The sequence below is a fragment of the Takifugu rubripes genome, chromosome 15 (assembly GCF_901000725.2).
Source record: "Takifugu rubripes chromosome 15, fTakRub1.2, whole genome shotgun sequence".
In the NCBI taxonomy this organism is placed as follows: domain Eukaryota; kingdom Metazoa; phylum Chordata; class Actinopteri; order Tetraodontiformes; family Tetraodontidae; genus Takifugu; species Takifugu rubripes.
The window spans coordinates 14,475,399-14,491,769 of record NC_042299.1 but is presented as its reverse complement, the minus strand read 5'-3'; the positions used below and the strand labels follow the sequence as shown (position 1 = coordinate 14,491,769).

Below are 16,371 nucleotides of genomic sequence, written 5' to 3'. Positions count from 1 at the left end.
TGTAGGCGTCCCCCCGGGCCGAGACTCACCTTCCACCGTCACGTTGTCCACGGAAAGCTGCAGATTCTTCCCGCGCCGCACCACTTTCACGGCGTGCCACTCGTTGTCATTCAGCTTCTCGCCCACCAGCAGGATCTCGGGGCCCTTGCCTGGGAGGAGGTAAAAGGATCAAGTGACAATCACGCCGCGCCCGCTCAGCATCCGCACCTCAAAGCCGTCCGGGGCCTCTCGGCTCAGGATCAATCACACACGTATTGCGACGCACGCCCGCCGTCATCTTTCATTCCGTCGGCAGGAATCCGGACGGCCATGAGCTTCCCGGGGCGCATTAGCGGCTGTCTCCTTCCTAAGCTGAATATGTAGGATTACGCCGGGGCCCGGGCTCCAGTCTACCTTTGAATTCAAGAACCTCTGCGCCACACTCGGCCCCAAAATAGGTCACAATGCAGAAGGCGCCACTGCAGCGGCGTCGTTCCGAATCAGCGGCCGGCAACAGGCCGACGCCGCAGTTCAAAGGAGTTCTGACATCGCTTGGGAAGCTAATTGGCCATGCCTTGCCTAAGCTGACTGGGCCTTCAGGGGTTTGTCTGTCTAATTGAGCTCAGGGTGCGGGAGAATTACAGGGGACGTACAGAGGGCAGTAAATGGAACACATCAACGGGTTTCCGAGCACTTCGCTGTTTCCATCCTCGGGGAAATAAAAGTGCAACCGGAGACTGCATCTCAAGTGTCGTTCCAGCGCGCTGCCTGTTCCCCACCATCAACCACCTGCTTAATATTGGACGCACGCGCCGGGCGGATCAATCACGGCGAGGCCTGCGCCTTCTCTTCCTGACATATTTAATAAGATAATGAACAAACAAAAGGTTCCTTGGAATTATGTCAGTCGGTGGAGAGGACAGATTTACCTCTCCGCTCACGGACGCAGAGGAATTAGAGGCGAGATGCTGTAAATAAAACAGGATTGTGCTGCATAATAACGGCCGTTCGCCTCAAAGGGAAGCTTCCCCTCTATAATGCAAACACCGCCGTGTTATCTGCTACTCTATCGCACGAGAGGGCTTTTGAATGGCACAGCAGCACAATTTCACAAGATACTTGACGGTAATTAGGATGATTGGTAAAAGTCGGAAGCAATAAAGGTGAAGTTTTGGATGGACTACGAAGGGAGAAGACCCATCAGCCGTGCTGAAGGATGGACGGCTCCCTTAATGATTATTGATACGACTATCACAGTGATATCAGGTGCATCAGAACCAATCTGATCTGTTGGAAGCAACGACCAGGCCTGCAGTCCACTAGGATGCTGCAGCGCCATGGCGACGGAGGCTATAGGCCTTTACACTTTTACAGTATTTACATTCCACAGGCGTTTACGGACGCGTGCGTGCGGCTTTGTTTCGCTCTCTGATAGTGATCAGTGTTGAAGCCTGCGGAGGGAGGTAAAATGGAGGATGTGTACAGGATCCACGGGCACACGGATATCTGACAGTAAAGCCTTTGAAATGCAGGCTCCTTTCACAGCGCGCACGTGCGGGCGCACGCGCGCGCTGCTTATTTTGGCCAGTTCGATTCACGTCTTAAATTGAATTCGATTAATATTTTCCAACAACTGGGGGACTTCAAAGGCGCAGCGCGGATCTGCGCCAGTGAAATCAAAGCAGTTCATGGTGATTTCGCAAATTCCTCCAACAAATGCAGAATTTCCAAAGGGGGAAGCGTGATGCTCCCGATCCCGGGGTGTTAATCAGGAGCACTGCAGCAACATTTGTTCCTACAAGTGTGACCCTCCCACCAAACAGCTTCCAAGCAGCTGCTCCAAATGGGCCATTTCTTTTGATTCTCTCAGAAGTAAGCCGCCCCCCCCCCACATCTCTCACCTTGAAATTCAGCATCCTTAATGTGGTAAAATGATCCATTAAATTCACGAGAACAAGGATACTGAAAATTCCCAGTGCGAGCTCCAATTTTCCCCAGTGACCGCGCTCACTAAGTGATGATCGCCCCTTAAATCATTTGGCCAGATGATTCTCGCCGTTTTAATTTTGGCCTCGTTGTCATAAAACCCGTTAACACACCATCCATCTTTGCATGCGTCGTATTAAGCTTTCCAGAGGTCAGTGGTGTAGCATACACGCAGGATAAATGTTAATGGAATGTTAATTGTGCGTGCAGAGTTCTGCAGGCGCCGGATGGGTGGTGATATGGCGCCATCTGCTGGCGAAAACGACCATTTCGACTGCAGGTGTCTGGAGCGGATTCTTTTGTCCCCAGAACTCTAAACAAACCATTTTAAAAATATTCGATGTGTTGTTCTCACAGCAATTCAAGTATGCTTTTGTTGCTATGCCCCATCAACAGACTTTAAATTCTTTTCTAACACGTTCATGACTCCAAGTCATCCACACCACCTGACACACCCACCTTGAAAATCCAGCTACAACAAAACGTGGCATGAATGATAACGACTAAGAGGAAGCAATTTATGATTTATGACTCCAACAGAATCAAGATCAACAGATGCGAACGTCACCGAGATCCAAATGTTCAAACGCGACACTGCTGCCGCTCCCTTCAAACATTCCGGATAATTCCTATAATTGTGATTCTCCCAGCACTCCAGTAAGCCCGACATCCCCCTCTGCATTCCACGATCCATATCTTTTATCTATTTCTCACAGCGCCGCAGTCTGGTCCGAAACTTAAACCGCCTCTCTCTCGCCGTCGGGCGTGGGGGATGCTACATTATGAATTAGAATCAACACCGTGCAGCCTCTCCAAATGGAAAAGGCCACGACGGGAAGATGCAGGCGGAGATCTGCCTCTGGCATCCATCTGCCCGGCCTTCATTTGGATTTGCTCATTTAAATTCTGCATGAAAATGATGGATGTCCTCATCTTACGTCTTTATGAAAGCATTTTACTCCATTTTAAAGGAGCCCTGCTTCCGGGCGCCCCCACTACTGAAATCCTAGATATGGGAAGAATTAATGGTGTTGAGAGGAGATTCCACTCCACATAAGCAGGTTTTGAAGGTCTACCATGTCGATAACATTAGAACATGCTCATCTGTTGACCCGATAATGCCCAAACTTCTATATTCTGAGGGATATCAACGTTTTCTCCGCTCCGGTCAGCACAAATTCCTACTGACTGCTCGCAGGTTTGTGCTATAATGAACAATTGGCTGCCGAGTTTAGCTTCATTAGCTAAGCAGATGCACATCCCTGCGTGTGAATTTAAAGATCCGAAGCCGCGCGTGTGTACGCAAGAGTACAGCGGGAGAACTGTAGCCCCCCCGAATAAATCAATTATCCCGTGTTTCATACGAGGAGCGGAGCAGCGGGGCTGAGATTACACCACAGTGCACGCTCGCTAAATCAGGTTACAGAAAATAAACATGGAGGAGACACTTACTGAGATTACAGTCTATCCTGATACAATCTGGTGAGAGAGAGAGTGAGATGGTGAGATCAAAAAAGGGGGGAGGGAGAGAGAGAGAGAGAGAACAGCAGAAAAGAGGAGAACATTAAACATCCTTCAAAGTACATTCTGCAGACATTTCAGTGCTTTTTCAGAGCCCACCATCCGGGGACAGACTTGAGAGTCGAAACCGCCACTTTCCCCCTGCGGCGGGCTGAGCGGAGACCTCGGCATGAGCCCAAGCAGCCCAGATCCAAGCTGGGAATTATTGATCATGGCTGTGGTTCCACCAGTAGTGGTAGCAGTAACATTTTTAGCTTTCCCTGTACACAGCACATCAGAGGTCAGGTAACAACCATCCTAACGCCTGGCAAACCTTCTACTGTCGAACGGCGGAATTTAAAAACAAGGGGAGTTTGTTTTTCTTAAGCAATGGTGCATTCGGGATAATTGGCACACAGGCTAATTGGATGAACACACTTTATTGAATTCTACGGAGCGGATCAATACTGCGCAGTCTAATCTAAAGGCGCCATTGTTTGTCATTTGGATCGGGGGCATTTCTGGTGGAAACGGCCCCTCTACGGACAAAGCCCCGCACTTTAAAGCCCCTCCTGCTGATGAACGCTTCACAACCCGCTTCAGAGGGAAAGAGTGGTTTGCACAACCTGCAGCCGCAGTGATCTGTGGTGAGGGGAAGGAGAAAGAAAGAAAGAAAAAAGCCCTGGCGTGACGCTCCGGCGATCTGGGTCTGAAACCGGGTTGAGGAATCACAGCGGATCCGCTCGCTTGTCACCAGGCGAAAGGAAACTAATGACTTCCCGTCACCACAGCGTGGCATGTGGCAGAGGTGTGCTCTCAAGTTGTCAACCAACACAGAGCAGTGGATGCAGACAGCCAGAGACCAGAGTGTGTGTGTGTGTGTGTGTGTGTGTGTGTGTGTGTGTGTGTGCGTGTGTGTGCGTGTGTGTGCGTGTGTGTGTGCGCGCCCGTCACTGCTCAGTGAAGCGCCTCTGAAGCGAACAGGGCCAGCGAATGTGATGGGAGGGAACGGCGTCGGCTCCCGTCTGCGGCGCGAGCGAGCTAAGCGGCGGTGTCGGCGTCTAATGGCGGATCTGGTCTCTGACTGCCTTCTCCTTGAACTGCAGACACGTCGTTGAAGGGCTGAGAGAGCCGAGACGGTCAGATGGGACCTGACCACGGGATGAACTGAGAGAGAGAGCGAGAGACAGAGGAGAGGGCCAGAATGGGCACACCTGCAGCCGCTCCAACGACCAGGGAAGCGTAACGCTCCAGAAACTGGTTCCTGCTTTGGGGATTTGGCCTGTGTTCTTTCTAAATGGTCTATTTCTGTCTCCTTATTGGTCGATTGATGTATTTGTGACTCCTGCTAGATTCAATCGCAGAGTCGGGCGACTGCAGGCGGCGTGTATGGAGATGGAGGTGGAGGGGCCTGAGGCAGGACTACGGTGAGACGTCCCCAGTGGAGGAACTGGTGGCCTCCGTCCCCAGTCGCAGCATTACCCAGGTTGACTGTGAGCTTGACGCGGCCGCCGTCCAGCTCCAGGCGCAGCGTGTCCGCCGACTGCTGCGAGGTGGTGGCCACCAGCAGCCCGAAGGCCCTCTGGGACATGAAGCGGAGGGACACGTCCTCGGCCTCCGTGTGCATCGTCCTGGGCAGGACCACCTTCAGATACATGCTGCCGTCGTAGCTCACCGCGGTGGCGTCTGCGGACACGGGGGGGAGAGAGCGCACGCCCCCGGGGAGGGGGAGGCGGGGTCACAATATTAATTTAAAAATTGGCATTTGGAGCGCGAGAGCTAAATTCTCCTCTTATCGTTCCAGAACACCTCACAGCCTCTCAGGTGCCGCGTGAGATTGCAGTTTCCATCAGCCGCAGCAGATGGCAGAAAAGGCCCGGAGCGCACGAGCCGGAGCGCACGAGCCGGAGCGCACGAGCCGGAGCGCACGAACCGGAGCACAGCCGGCGTCAAATTTCCAGAAAGGATTTATACATCTCACAGTGCAATACAAAGAGGATTCTCCTATATCCTCACGCTATTAGGTGCCAGCGGATCTGCATAATTTGGCCTCTCGGTGAGGAAAGCATCTGCACGGCTAATGCGGAGCCATTCAGGGCGAAATCAGCGCGGCTCGGAATCTCTGATGAAACACTCGGAGTTCTGCCAACCTGGGGATGCTGACAATTCATTAACGGACCCACGAAAAACCTCTCCTCATGAATGGCTTGATGGGAATCAAAACATTTGTTAGCGGAGCTGATATCCCAGTGATTCCAGAGTAATAAACGCTGCAGGGAGGTGTGATGGATTTGGGATGCAGGCGCTGGCCGGCCGCTCCAAAGGCAGGTTAATAAATAAAACACAGACTGGAGAGTGTTAAAAGCTCTGCAGCAGCATATTAGCGTCGCTTAGCCTCCGGCGTGGGCCGGGCCGCGGTCCCGCTCACCTTTCTCGCAGCTGGGGCCCAGGAAGCCCATCCCGCCGCAGTCGCAGATGTGGCGGTTCCAACCCTCCCTGCAGTGTCCGCCGTTGGCGCACGTGTCCCGGGCGCAGCGCACGTGGGTCTCCCTGGTGCAGAAGCCGCTGACGCCCGCGGAGCTCTGGACCTCCGCCAGCCTCCACAGGTTCCGGCTCTGGCCGTCGATGAAGAGGTCCCGCACGCAGCCCACGTAGCCGAGGCCGAGCGACGCCGTCCAGACCTCTGGGGGCAGCACCAGGGCGTGGCGGTCCTCGGGCAGACCCCCCAGGTACATGTCGCCGTCCAGGTCCAGGATCTCGCTGCCTTCGTTGGCAGAGAAAGCAGAACTCTGGCCGTTGATGGAGATGAAGCCTGCAGGGCAGGAGGTGAGTCAACATCCCATAACACAATGTTTGGAGTGCAAGTGTGCCGGAGAAAAGGGGTGTGTGTGTGTGTGTGTGCGTGCCTGCGTGCGTGCACGCTCATGTGTGTTTGTGCAGGTGCAGGACTGAAACGGGCTCTTGCTTCGAGATTACGGAAGCACCGGAAATCTTTACTGAAACACACGAGCTAAAGGCAAAAGTTCCTCTACATTACGAATAAATAATCTCTGTCTGGACAGACAGGCAGGCAGACAGACAGACAGGCAGGAAGGAAGGCAGACAGACAGACAGGCAGGCAGGAAGGAAGGCAGACAGACAGACAGGAAGGAAGGCAGACAGACAGGCAAGCAGGCAGGCAGGCAGACAGACAGGCAAGCAGGCAGGCAGGCAGGCAGGCAGGCAGGCAGGCAGACAGACAGACAGACAGACAGGAAGGAAGGCAGACAGACAGGCAAGCAGGAAGGCAGGCAGACAGACAGACAGGCAGGCAGGCAGGCAGACAGACAGACAGACAGGAAGGAAGGCAGACAGACAGACAGGAAGGAAGGCAGACAGACAGGCAGACAGACAGACAGACAGACAGGAAGGAAGGCAGACAGACAGACAGGCAAGAAGACAGACAGACAGACAGGAAGGAAGGCAGACAGACAGGCAGACAGACAGACAGGAAGGCAGGCAGACAGACAGACAGGAAGGAAGGCAGACAGACAGACAGGCAAGCAGACAGACAGACAGACAGACAGGAAGGAAGGCAGACAGACAGACAGACAGGCAGCAAGCAGGCAGGCAGGCAAACAGGAAGGAAGGCAGACAGACAGGCAGACAGACAGACAGGAAGGCAGCAAGCAGGCAGGCAGGCAAACAGGAAGGAAGGCAGGCAGACAGACAGACAGGAAGGAAGACAGACAGACAGACAGGAAGGAAGGCAGACAGACAGACAGACAGGCAGAGATTCATGTCTGGAAGTGTTTTTCCTGTTATCCTTAAAGCCCAGAGCTGCTCTTTGGTGCCAGATCTTCTCAGGTGGCGGCGGGGCTCCTTCGGGTGGGCGTGTCTTTAACCCGGACGCCAGAATTCTCAGCTGCGTCCTGATGCCGACCTGCCGTCGGCCTCACACACTTCTGAACCCTTTTCAGCCTCTAAGGCAGCTAAAACAAAGATGGCCGCCAGTTTACCGTTGCGCCCGTTCCTCTGGAAGTCCACGTGGCACCACTCGCCGTCGTCCAGCCTCGCGTTCCCGGCCTTCATCTTGACGCTCCCGGAGCCCATGTCCATGACCAGATACAGGAACCCGTCCATCAGCTCCACGGCGAAGAAGTCGGCCCTCTGCTTCTTGTCGGGCGGCGCCCCCTGCTGGCGGCCGTGGCTGAACAGCAGCAGGCCGCTGGGCTCCGTGGTGCGGAAGTCAAAGGAGATGGTGCCCGTCTTCTTCGTGTTCCACCTGGGCAGCGTCAGGAAGGCCGCCGGAGTGTCGAAGGTGACCGGCTCCAGGGCCTCCACGCTCTCACAGCTGAATATCAGGTCGCCATGGATACTGATCTTAGGGTCTCGCTGTTCCGCCAGCCGCGACAGCTCCAGTCTGAACTCATTATTCCTGTAGACCAACTAATAAATGGGAGAGGGGCTGCGGTCAGATTCCGGCAATAAATCCGGCACAAAGGTTGAATATTACTCATCAAGGAAGCGTGGAGTCGTTTCAGCAGACGGCTGCTCCGGCGCTTCACCTTTAAAATCTGTTATCCGCCGTCGCACGCACAAAACAAAAAAACCCTGAATGATTCCCGTGGCCGTTTCGTCCCCTTCCCTTATGAAAGCCGGCTGGAGACGTCGGTACGAACCCCGACGTCAGATTAGACTGGAAATAAAAGGGTTTTATCTTCGCTGACTCACTCAGGACCACAAAATAGGCCCGGCGGTGGAGCGATCTCCGATTCACATCCCGGGAATCACCCACGACGGGAGAGAATCAGGTGTTTACACCGTCGACCGGGAGGAAAAAAGGCCCATTTTCAGGAGTGAAGCCTTCAAACAATAATCTCATAAAGATGCTGGAATCGTTCTGCATTATTCCGCTTCCTGTTTATGCTGTTTGTTTTCCCTCCACAATCTTCCAACTGGATTTTCACTGTAATGAAGCATGAAACAACAACCCCTGTCTGGTCCGGTGGCGGTTCCGAGCCACCCACAGCTCGCCATTATCTGCTACGCTACTTTGGAACCAGCCGCCGCCGGAGGTGACACACGATACTGCGCTCGGCTAACAGGCAATTTGAGCCACTATCACACGTTGCACCGCCTCAGTGTGACTAATTAAGCAGAGAAATTGGGAAACTGACCGTCCAGATATGGGACTAACAGGCAGTTTATGGAGAGGAAGATGGCCGCGGCTAATGAGGGGAGTTAGCGGTTATATACGGGCGCCGTGCACAGCACGAGCAGCACGTATGGCCACAAATAGGCAGGCAGTGACCTCTGAGCTCAAGGACAGGAAGTGGAGTGCTATTTCCCCGATTCAGACGGCTGTCTGTAACGTGGGCCGGCAAACGCCTCGATGTCTCGCAGAGGACGAGGGCGGCGTGGAAACGAGGACCCCGACGGCGGCGAGGACGCCGTTTTCCACGTCACGTTCTTCAGAACGAGCCAGAAAAGGTGCGTCGCGGGGCGCCCTGGCTAGCTAGATCAAAGGGCTGTTGAGTTCAAAGACAGATTTATCTGTCCTCGCTCCTTTTTTTGGTTTCGGTAGTCGAGGCATTTGTCTGGAAGAGGCAATTATTTTCCCCGTGGCCGATGAACCCGATGGCCTCTGCCCAGCGGCGGCCTCCTCTTTTATCAAGCGACGCCCGGGAAGAGCAGATATTCGTCACGCAACAAAAGGAGGCAGCGTGTAAGAGAAGTGCTTAAATGCCGGTTTCCCACACGAATCCTGATGAATATTCACGCGAGGTTTCCTTCTATTCATCACAGAACCCAGTTCTACCCCGATACTCAGATCCGCTACGACCACCTCGCCGCCTCTTTGATCTGGTGGCGTCCGCCCTGCGGGCGCGTGCGTCTCTGGGTCTATAGAGGGGAGCAGCAGGCGGGAAACAGCCCCAGCAGCTACGCCACCCACAGAGCAGAGGCTGCAGAACTGGCAGCAACACTGACACCATCATTTGGCTGCAAACAACAGCTGCCTTCTCATCTGAGCAAATTCACACAGCTGATTAAAGCGGCGCAGGTCAAAGAAGGTTTGAAAACTGACTAATGCTGCTCCTTCCTGCTCCTCTTCTACTACAATTCTTTACAAATGTTTCATTAAGTCTGTAGGATTAAGCTAAAAGTATGATGATTAATTATCAAGACCAAACTTTGATATGCAAATTTCCTTCACTGACCCTCCTGGAGATGACGCGTATATGAATGCACGCGCAGCTCATTTAATCGCTAATGAACACTGTTTGTTGACGTTTAAGATGATTTTCTTTGTGCTTTTGTGGTTGTTTTGATTAAAATAAATAGGAACGACTGAACAGATATAGTGACAGCTCTGTATGGGCTATTTATAGCTGCATCCATGGCACGAGGCGCTATATCTAATGAGTTACTCTCATTGTGGCTGTGTAGCCTTCAAAGGAGGAAACGAACTGTTTCTGGTCCCTATGTGAGCTGACACATTCAAAATGCTACCACGGTGCTGCGTAGCCTTCATGTACATGTTTAATTCCATTCCAGTAAGATGCTAGCTGACCTTTGAGGATGCTAACATATCGGTGTGATGCTAACAGGCCAGCACTGACATTTGGTAAGCTGCTAGCATGTTCGCCTTCATTATTAGCGCAGTGAGTTTTAAAAGGATGTTTCCACCCTCTGATGGCAGGAATTGGCCAGGTTATATACGTGTAAAACACGTGCAGCTCTTAAGAGCTCATCCTGTGGTACGAGGAGCTTCAGTCCAGACTCATCTCAGCGTTACTGAGACGTTTCTGTCTCAACCTTTGTTTTCTTTCAATATGTAAATGCTGGTTTCTTTTTTAAACAATGAAACAGTTCAATATTAATTCATTAACTACCCCTTAATGTATTTACGATCCCGTGACTATGTTAAATGTCAACTAGAATTACGCCAGCACAGGGATTACTTTATCCCATTTGTCACTTTTATTCCATCGCTATAGAAACGAACTCATCTCTAATATGTAAAGTTTGAACTTGATGGTCTCATTAAAAGACTCGTGTGATCAGGACGAATCCGAGATTTAACCTGCTTTTGTCTGGACCTATTTTAATGCGGCCGACGTGACGGATGCTCGCGGGATAATTAATGTGACAGGTGCGGGTCACAGAGAAGCGCCCTTAAAAACGTGGTCGCGGGGAGAGAAATCCGAGCTCCGACTGTATCGGGAGCCTCACATGCATATTTATGGCTACAGTGCTGTGTTCTCACAGGGATCCCCGCAGGAATACGCTGCGCACGGCGCTGCCACTCAGGTGAGCACGCTCTCCTCCAAATATCCTACAGCAGCGTTGTCAACATGGCGCTTATACAAAGCAGGGAGGAGGCCGGCCGGATGCTGGTTCCCAGTGTTGCCAGTGGAGATGCTGCAGGGACGGATCGGCACTTACATCTCTCAGGCAGCCCATGAAGTTGTTGCTGACTGGTGAGCCCGGCAGGTCGGCCGTGTTCAGGCTGCCCCCTATGTAGAAGAGATCATCGGAGCCCAGCATGGTGTAGTCCTCCTGAGTGTAGCCGGTGGTGGTGAGGATGCCATCCACCAAGATGGTGACCTAGAGGGGCCGATGGGGAGCAGAGCACAGGGAGAGAAGTGAGCGAGGAGCTCCTCGTACTGTTGGAACAAAAGGTTCGGAATCTCGGCTGATTCCTCGTTCCTGATACAGCAAACTGTCTATATGTGCCCGTGTGTGTATGTATATGTGTATGTGTGTGTGTGTATGTGTGTGTGTGTGTGTGTGTGTGTGTAGGTATATCCTAAATAATTCCAATACCTGCTCTGTAGACAACATTCTTCATCGACCATTTTTTTTGTATCAGTACAAAGTGGAAAAAAAACATTTCAAAAAATGTTCATAAGAGAAAAGTGCCTGTTCCCATGACAATGAGCTCCACAAATAAACCAGCTCCCATTTAGTGGGAAACAGTCGGAATCCTTTCAAAACACGCCGCGTGCAATCGTGGCTTGTTCTGATTAATCACAAGGCCGCTCATTTTGGGGGTGGAGCGACGAACCCGCTGCGTTGCCCCAGTAACGCCCCCTATAGGCGGCGTGCTCTAACTGTGGCTCTCACGTCACCGTCCCTGCTGGCGTCTCTATTTAAAGGGCAGCAACCACGATGGAGAAGCTGCGTTAGCCTGGCCGGCTTCAGCTGTGGTGAAATCAGAGAATAAATGATTTCAGAATGACCCGACGGGCTAATGTTCAGGTGTCAGGGTCCCCTAAATTCTGCCAGCTCTTCTCTTCTCTCAGGGAACATTGATTTTTGTCCGGCTCCCAGTGACGCCGTCCAGACAAGAGCAGGACGGGACTGTGAGTTACAGCCGGAGCAGCCCAAGGTTCGTATCTCAGGCCGCGCGCAGCCGTTGGAACGGACACGGAGAATTCCTCTTCTGGGACAAACTGTTACCCCGGAAAAGTTGGATCCGGAACGCCCCCGGAATACGAACATGTGTGAGATGAATCTTCATAATTTGGCTGAAAATCAGCTCCTCTAATGGAGACTGATCAATGTTTAATTACGGGGGTGTCACCATGTCCTGGGCTGGGGGCTTATTGAACAAGCAAAAAGAGCCATTAATCACAGCCACACAGACCATAATAATCAGCTCCAGTAATAGCTTACCCCCCCCCCCCCCCCCCCCCCCCCCCCCCCCCCCCACTGACAAAACAACGTATTTATTTATGATGCTGTGGAGCTGGAGCCCAGGAAGATGTGGCTGCATCCTTGATGGGGGCCGGAGAGAGAATAGGCACCAGTGAACGCCAGATGGAGGCGGAGATAGAGAGCGGGAGAATTCCAGCTAGGAAAAGCACCTTCCGGATCAAATAACGCGTTCCCAGCAGCGCACTTCTGGGAGTTCGTCCGTTCTCCACGTCAACGTGTCAGGGAAAGCAACTTATCTGAGGGGAAAGCAATTTCCACAGGAATCATAAGCGGGGCTGCCGGCGCCACGTCGGGCTGCTCTGGAAGCCGTGGGAAGCACACGGATGCGGAGGAGGACGGAACTTTATTCAGGTCAATTTGACAGAATATTAAGATGCGGGTTAGATAAGAGATGAGATATCTGGGCGACGCAATGAAACATTGAAATGCTCCGCACCAGGCTAACGGAGCTAAAACGCTTCCTTTTGTTGCTGGTTTTCCTGGCCTTTGATCCCTGTTACCGCCGTCTCCAGTGTCCTTCCGTCTCATCCCATCGTATTGATTCTTCAAGTGTTCTCAGCTGGCGTCAATGTCAAACGTCTCCGTCGGATTTCTTTCCTCGGACCTGCTGCCTCCGTCATGTTTGTCTCTCTCGTTAGCTTCCGATCCTCGATCGCTCCGTTAAAACAGCCGCGAAGAGTTAAACACAAAAGTAGCTTTTGCTTTTTATTTCCCGCGGTCTTGATTTTGCTCAGGTCATTTGTGCGTTCACACGCGCTAATAGCTGCTACGCGGATGGATGGAAGAGAATGAGCGGCTCCGTTTGAGCTGGCGCGGCCCAAAAAGGCCCGAGCGCATCGTTCTTTACAATGTGCCGCGTCTCCTGGCAGACAGCGGTAAGAACCGGCCCAAAAAAAACCCCAAAAAACCTGCCATCTCAAGTGAATGTGCCAGGAAAGCATATTTAGCACATTAGCATCCATTCATAAATACGCTGGCTAACAAATGTGTGCGATAGAAGGAGAGCTGTAGACAAATACAGGATATAATGGACTCTGAAACTGAAATAATGGAGTTCCAGGGGAGGGTGTGAAGTAAAGAATAGCAGGAGGGAGGCAGCTGTTCGATAGCATCGAGGAGACACATCCCAGCAGACCAGGGATGAGTTTGGAAGCAGGCCAGGAAAACACACCTCCACACCACAACGTACGTCACTTTTATCCAAATTTGCGGAGGAACTTTCCCCCCCAGTTTGAAAGCCCGGTTCTGATTCTAACAGCAGAACCTTCGGGGTGTTCGGACAGACCTGGCGGCGGTTGCGGGTCACCCGGACGTCGTGCCAGTTGTTGTCGTTGAACTTCCCGCTGGTCGGCTCCACCAGGGCCTCGAACGCACCGGAACCGAGGTTGATGACCAGCCACAGGGCTCCGTTCCGCAGGGACAGGTTGACGTAGTCGGCCGACCTCCCCGTGTGGAGCAGCAGGCCGTTCCTCTGCAGGGTGCGGAAGGACAGCGTGAGCTCGTCCACGCTGCTCTGAATCGGGGACTGGGACAGGTTGTAGCTGAAGAACTCGTTGCCTCTGAAGGTGGCCACCGACTCCTCCTGGCCTGTGAGGAGAGAGGAAGCATCTGAGTGGCTGGGAGTCTGCTGCACACTGGAAATAGGGTGTTTTCACCACTTCGCTGATGCTCAATGGACAGAAATAATAGTCTGGTAAAATAATGAGAACAATTCAAGCTAAATGGCAGCTCTACAGAACATAGGGAGGGGGAAACAACAAATCAAGCAATAAACACTGAATGTAATAACGACGCGTCTGTGGAGTCAACAGGGACGCTCTTCCCCTCCCCCCCCCCCCCCCCCCCCCCCCTCCCCATCACCTCCGCCTGCGTACAAACGCAGCCGCGCTGCTTCATCACGATCCAGTCGGTCACGGCGGATTCAGCCGAGGCCACCTACGCCACGCTCAGCGCCGCTGCGAAGACTGACGCAACGCGGCCGAGAAAGCCTGAGAACGGCCGAATTTACGATGACGTCGAGAAATAAACGGCGTCGGGAGGTGAGCCGTTAGCTCGCCGGCGCTAATTAGCATATAAAAGTGGCCTTTTCTTTTATGTTACGGTGACATTTGCAAGGATAGATTAGATAGATAGATAGATAGATAGATAGATAGATAGATAGATAGATAGATAGATAGATAGATAGATAGATAGATAGATAGATAGATAGATAGATAGATAGATAGATAGATAGATAGATAGATAGATAGAGAGAGAGAGAGAGAGAGGCTGTTGTTGAGTCTAAATGTATTCGACCAGTGATGCAGCAGAAATGAAGTGTAGACCGAAGTGATGCAGCAGCGTCCCTGAAGGCAACACGGAGTGGGTGTGAAAGAAGAATAGCTTTAATCCCAGAGAGACGCGGCTGTGGCATCTATCAGACGTCTCCTCCGATCAGTCCGTACAGCGGGGAGGATCGGTATCACACCCCTCGGCGCCACAAACGTTCTCTGATGAACTGCAGCCAGCGACGCTTTGGCCTTCTGGGAAGGATCAATGGAAGAGGGGTGGGGGGGCCGGAGAGGCGGCAGCCCATCTGCGGCAGCGTTCGGCTTGTGATGAAGGATGCATTTTGGATCCCTGACTCCAGGGAGATGTTTCCGGGCCGTTCGGCTCCTGCAGGCTGTGGCAGAAAACAGCGGCTCAGCAGAACCGCCTGCTCGCTCCGCCGCTCCTCGCCGCTCCTCGCCGCTCTCTGTCTTTGCAAGCTCCGCCCACTGTCTGTGTTGCATTATGCATCATCAGATGGGCCATTTCCGTGCACACAGTGGGGTGGGTTAGGGAGACAAACAACGGCCTCGGGGAGGGTGGGGGGGGCGTTCTGATGAGGCGCGCACCCTCAAATACGGAGACCCCGTATCTGTAGCGAGCGTGGGCGCGCACGGGGAAGCAGCTTCTGGGTTTAACCTTACGATCTCCAACGTCGCGTGTTCTCTTGACTGGGAGTCAAGCTGGGGGGGGTTACTTCTGGAAATCCAGATGAAAAATGACCGATTCCCAAAGGTAGGAGTTGGATTTAACCTTCAGCGAGGCCGGGAGCGCGCTCCGACTCTCACTCAAGCAAATATTAGCCGCGGCAGCAGTTTTCCAGGCGCGGTTGCTAATATTAATCACCCCGAGGGAGGAGCAGCAGAAAGCACTCGAAACCGCATCGTTCTGTTGACACCATCTATCAATTAATGCCGACGCCTGAATTAAATATCATCTCCCGGCTTTTTTAAAAGACTCTGCACACGGACCGGTTTGTCCCAGACAGGCGCCCAAAGAATCCCGGCCTTAATCTCCAGTCGCAGGGACACGTGGAGCCGCGAGCTTCGCCCTTTATCCCGGCTGAATAACCGGCGCTATCGCGCCCCACCATTCACTTAAGCCTTTTCAACTGCTGTAAACGACCTTGATATTAGCGCTATCGCGCGGAAAAGTGGAAATATTTGAGGACACCCAACGCGATTCCTCGGCCGCTGCAGCTTTTTGATGTCGCCGACGGAAGGGGGGGGGGGGAGGCGGTGCACGGAGGACCTCGTCGAGTGACGCTTTTATAAAATTATCTGCACAATACAGGCCCGTTCCTTTCAGCGCTGATTGAGCTGGAAACAGCATCTAGATGAATGTTTCCCATTAAGTTGTCACGTTAGCGGGCACTCACGCGAACAAAGCATTTTTTTTTTTCCCCCTCCATCAAAATTTAAACAAAAACACGTTTAATCTTCCCGGTGAGGGTGTTAGCTGTGTATTAGACTGTCAGAGTGGGTCACACAAGCCAAGTCTGTGTTTTGATACGGCACAGATCACCATGGCGACACGGCGTGGTTATCAGAACCTCACAACAAAGCATAAATAGAGCGTGCGCGCCATGTGATTCATCCATGAAACGCTGACCTTCACCCCCTGCTGAGTTCTAGTGAAATAATGCACATGCAAATGAGACGGATGCATCACGCCTTCCACATACGTTCCAGTAAATAACAGAAACAGAAACGTAAACAGGCCGACGCCACCAGACGCTGGGGAAATATTCACAAATATTCACATTTGAATTTATTGACACAAAGATTCATTTTGACAAGATGGGAAACTCCTCCTAAATCAATCAGTGTTTTGTCTGAGCGACTCCGTGTCATTGACCAAAGCGAGCGGATGCCGTGAGCGTGGATGATTACCTGG

General features: G+C 52.5%; 1 protein-coding gene across 9 annotated transcripts in view; it reads right to left on the bottom strand.

Annotated features, from left to right (window-relative positions):
- nrxn2a (neurexin 2a) overlaps nucleotides 1-16,371 on the bottom strand; it is a 77,445-nt gene that overhangs the window by 37,745 nt on the left and 23,329 nt on the right. For 3 of the 9 annotated variants that reach the window (XM_029848095.1, XM_029848099.1, XM_029848097.1), the window contains exons 5-12: nucleotides 16,368-16,371; nucleotides 13,454-13,755; nucleotides 10,894-11,055; nucleotides 7,464-7,893; nucleotides 5,894-6,277; nucleotides 4,948-5,151; nucleotides 3,418-3,444; nucleotides 30-149 (exon numbers count right to left, since the gene is read on the bottom strand). The exon at nucleotides 16,368-16,371 is cut by the window's right edge. In XM_029848095.1, coding sequence (XP_029703955.1) covers nucleotides 30-149; nucleotides 3,418-3,444; nucleotides 4,948-5,151; nucleotides 5,894-6,277; nucleotides 7,464-7,893; nucleotides 10,894-11,055; nucleotides 13,454-13,755; nucleotides 16,368-16,371 — 1,633 coding nt within the window. The remainder of the gene's footprint in view (nucleotides 1-29; nucleotides 150-3,417; nucleotides 3,445-4,947; nucleotides 5,152-5,893; nucleotides 6,278-7,463; nucleotides 7,894-10,893; nucleotides 11,056-13,453; nucleotides 13,756-16,367) is intronic. The other 6 variants (XM_029848098.1, XM_029848101.1, XM_011611611.2 and 3 more) reach the window with 3 other exon arrangements.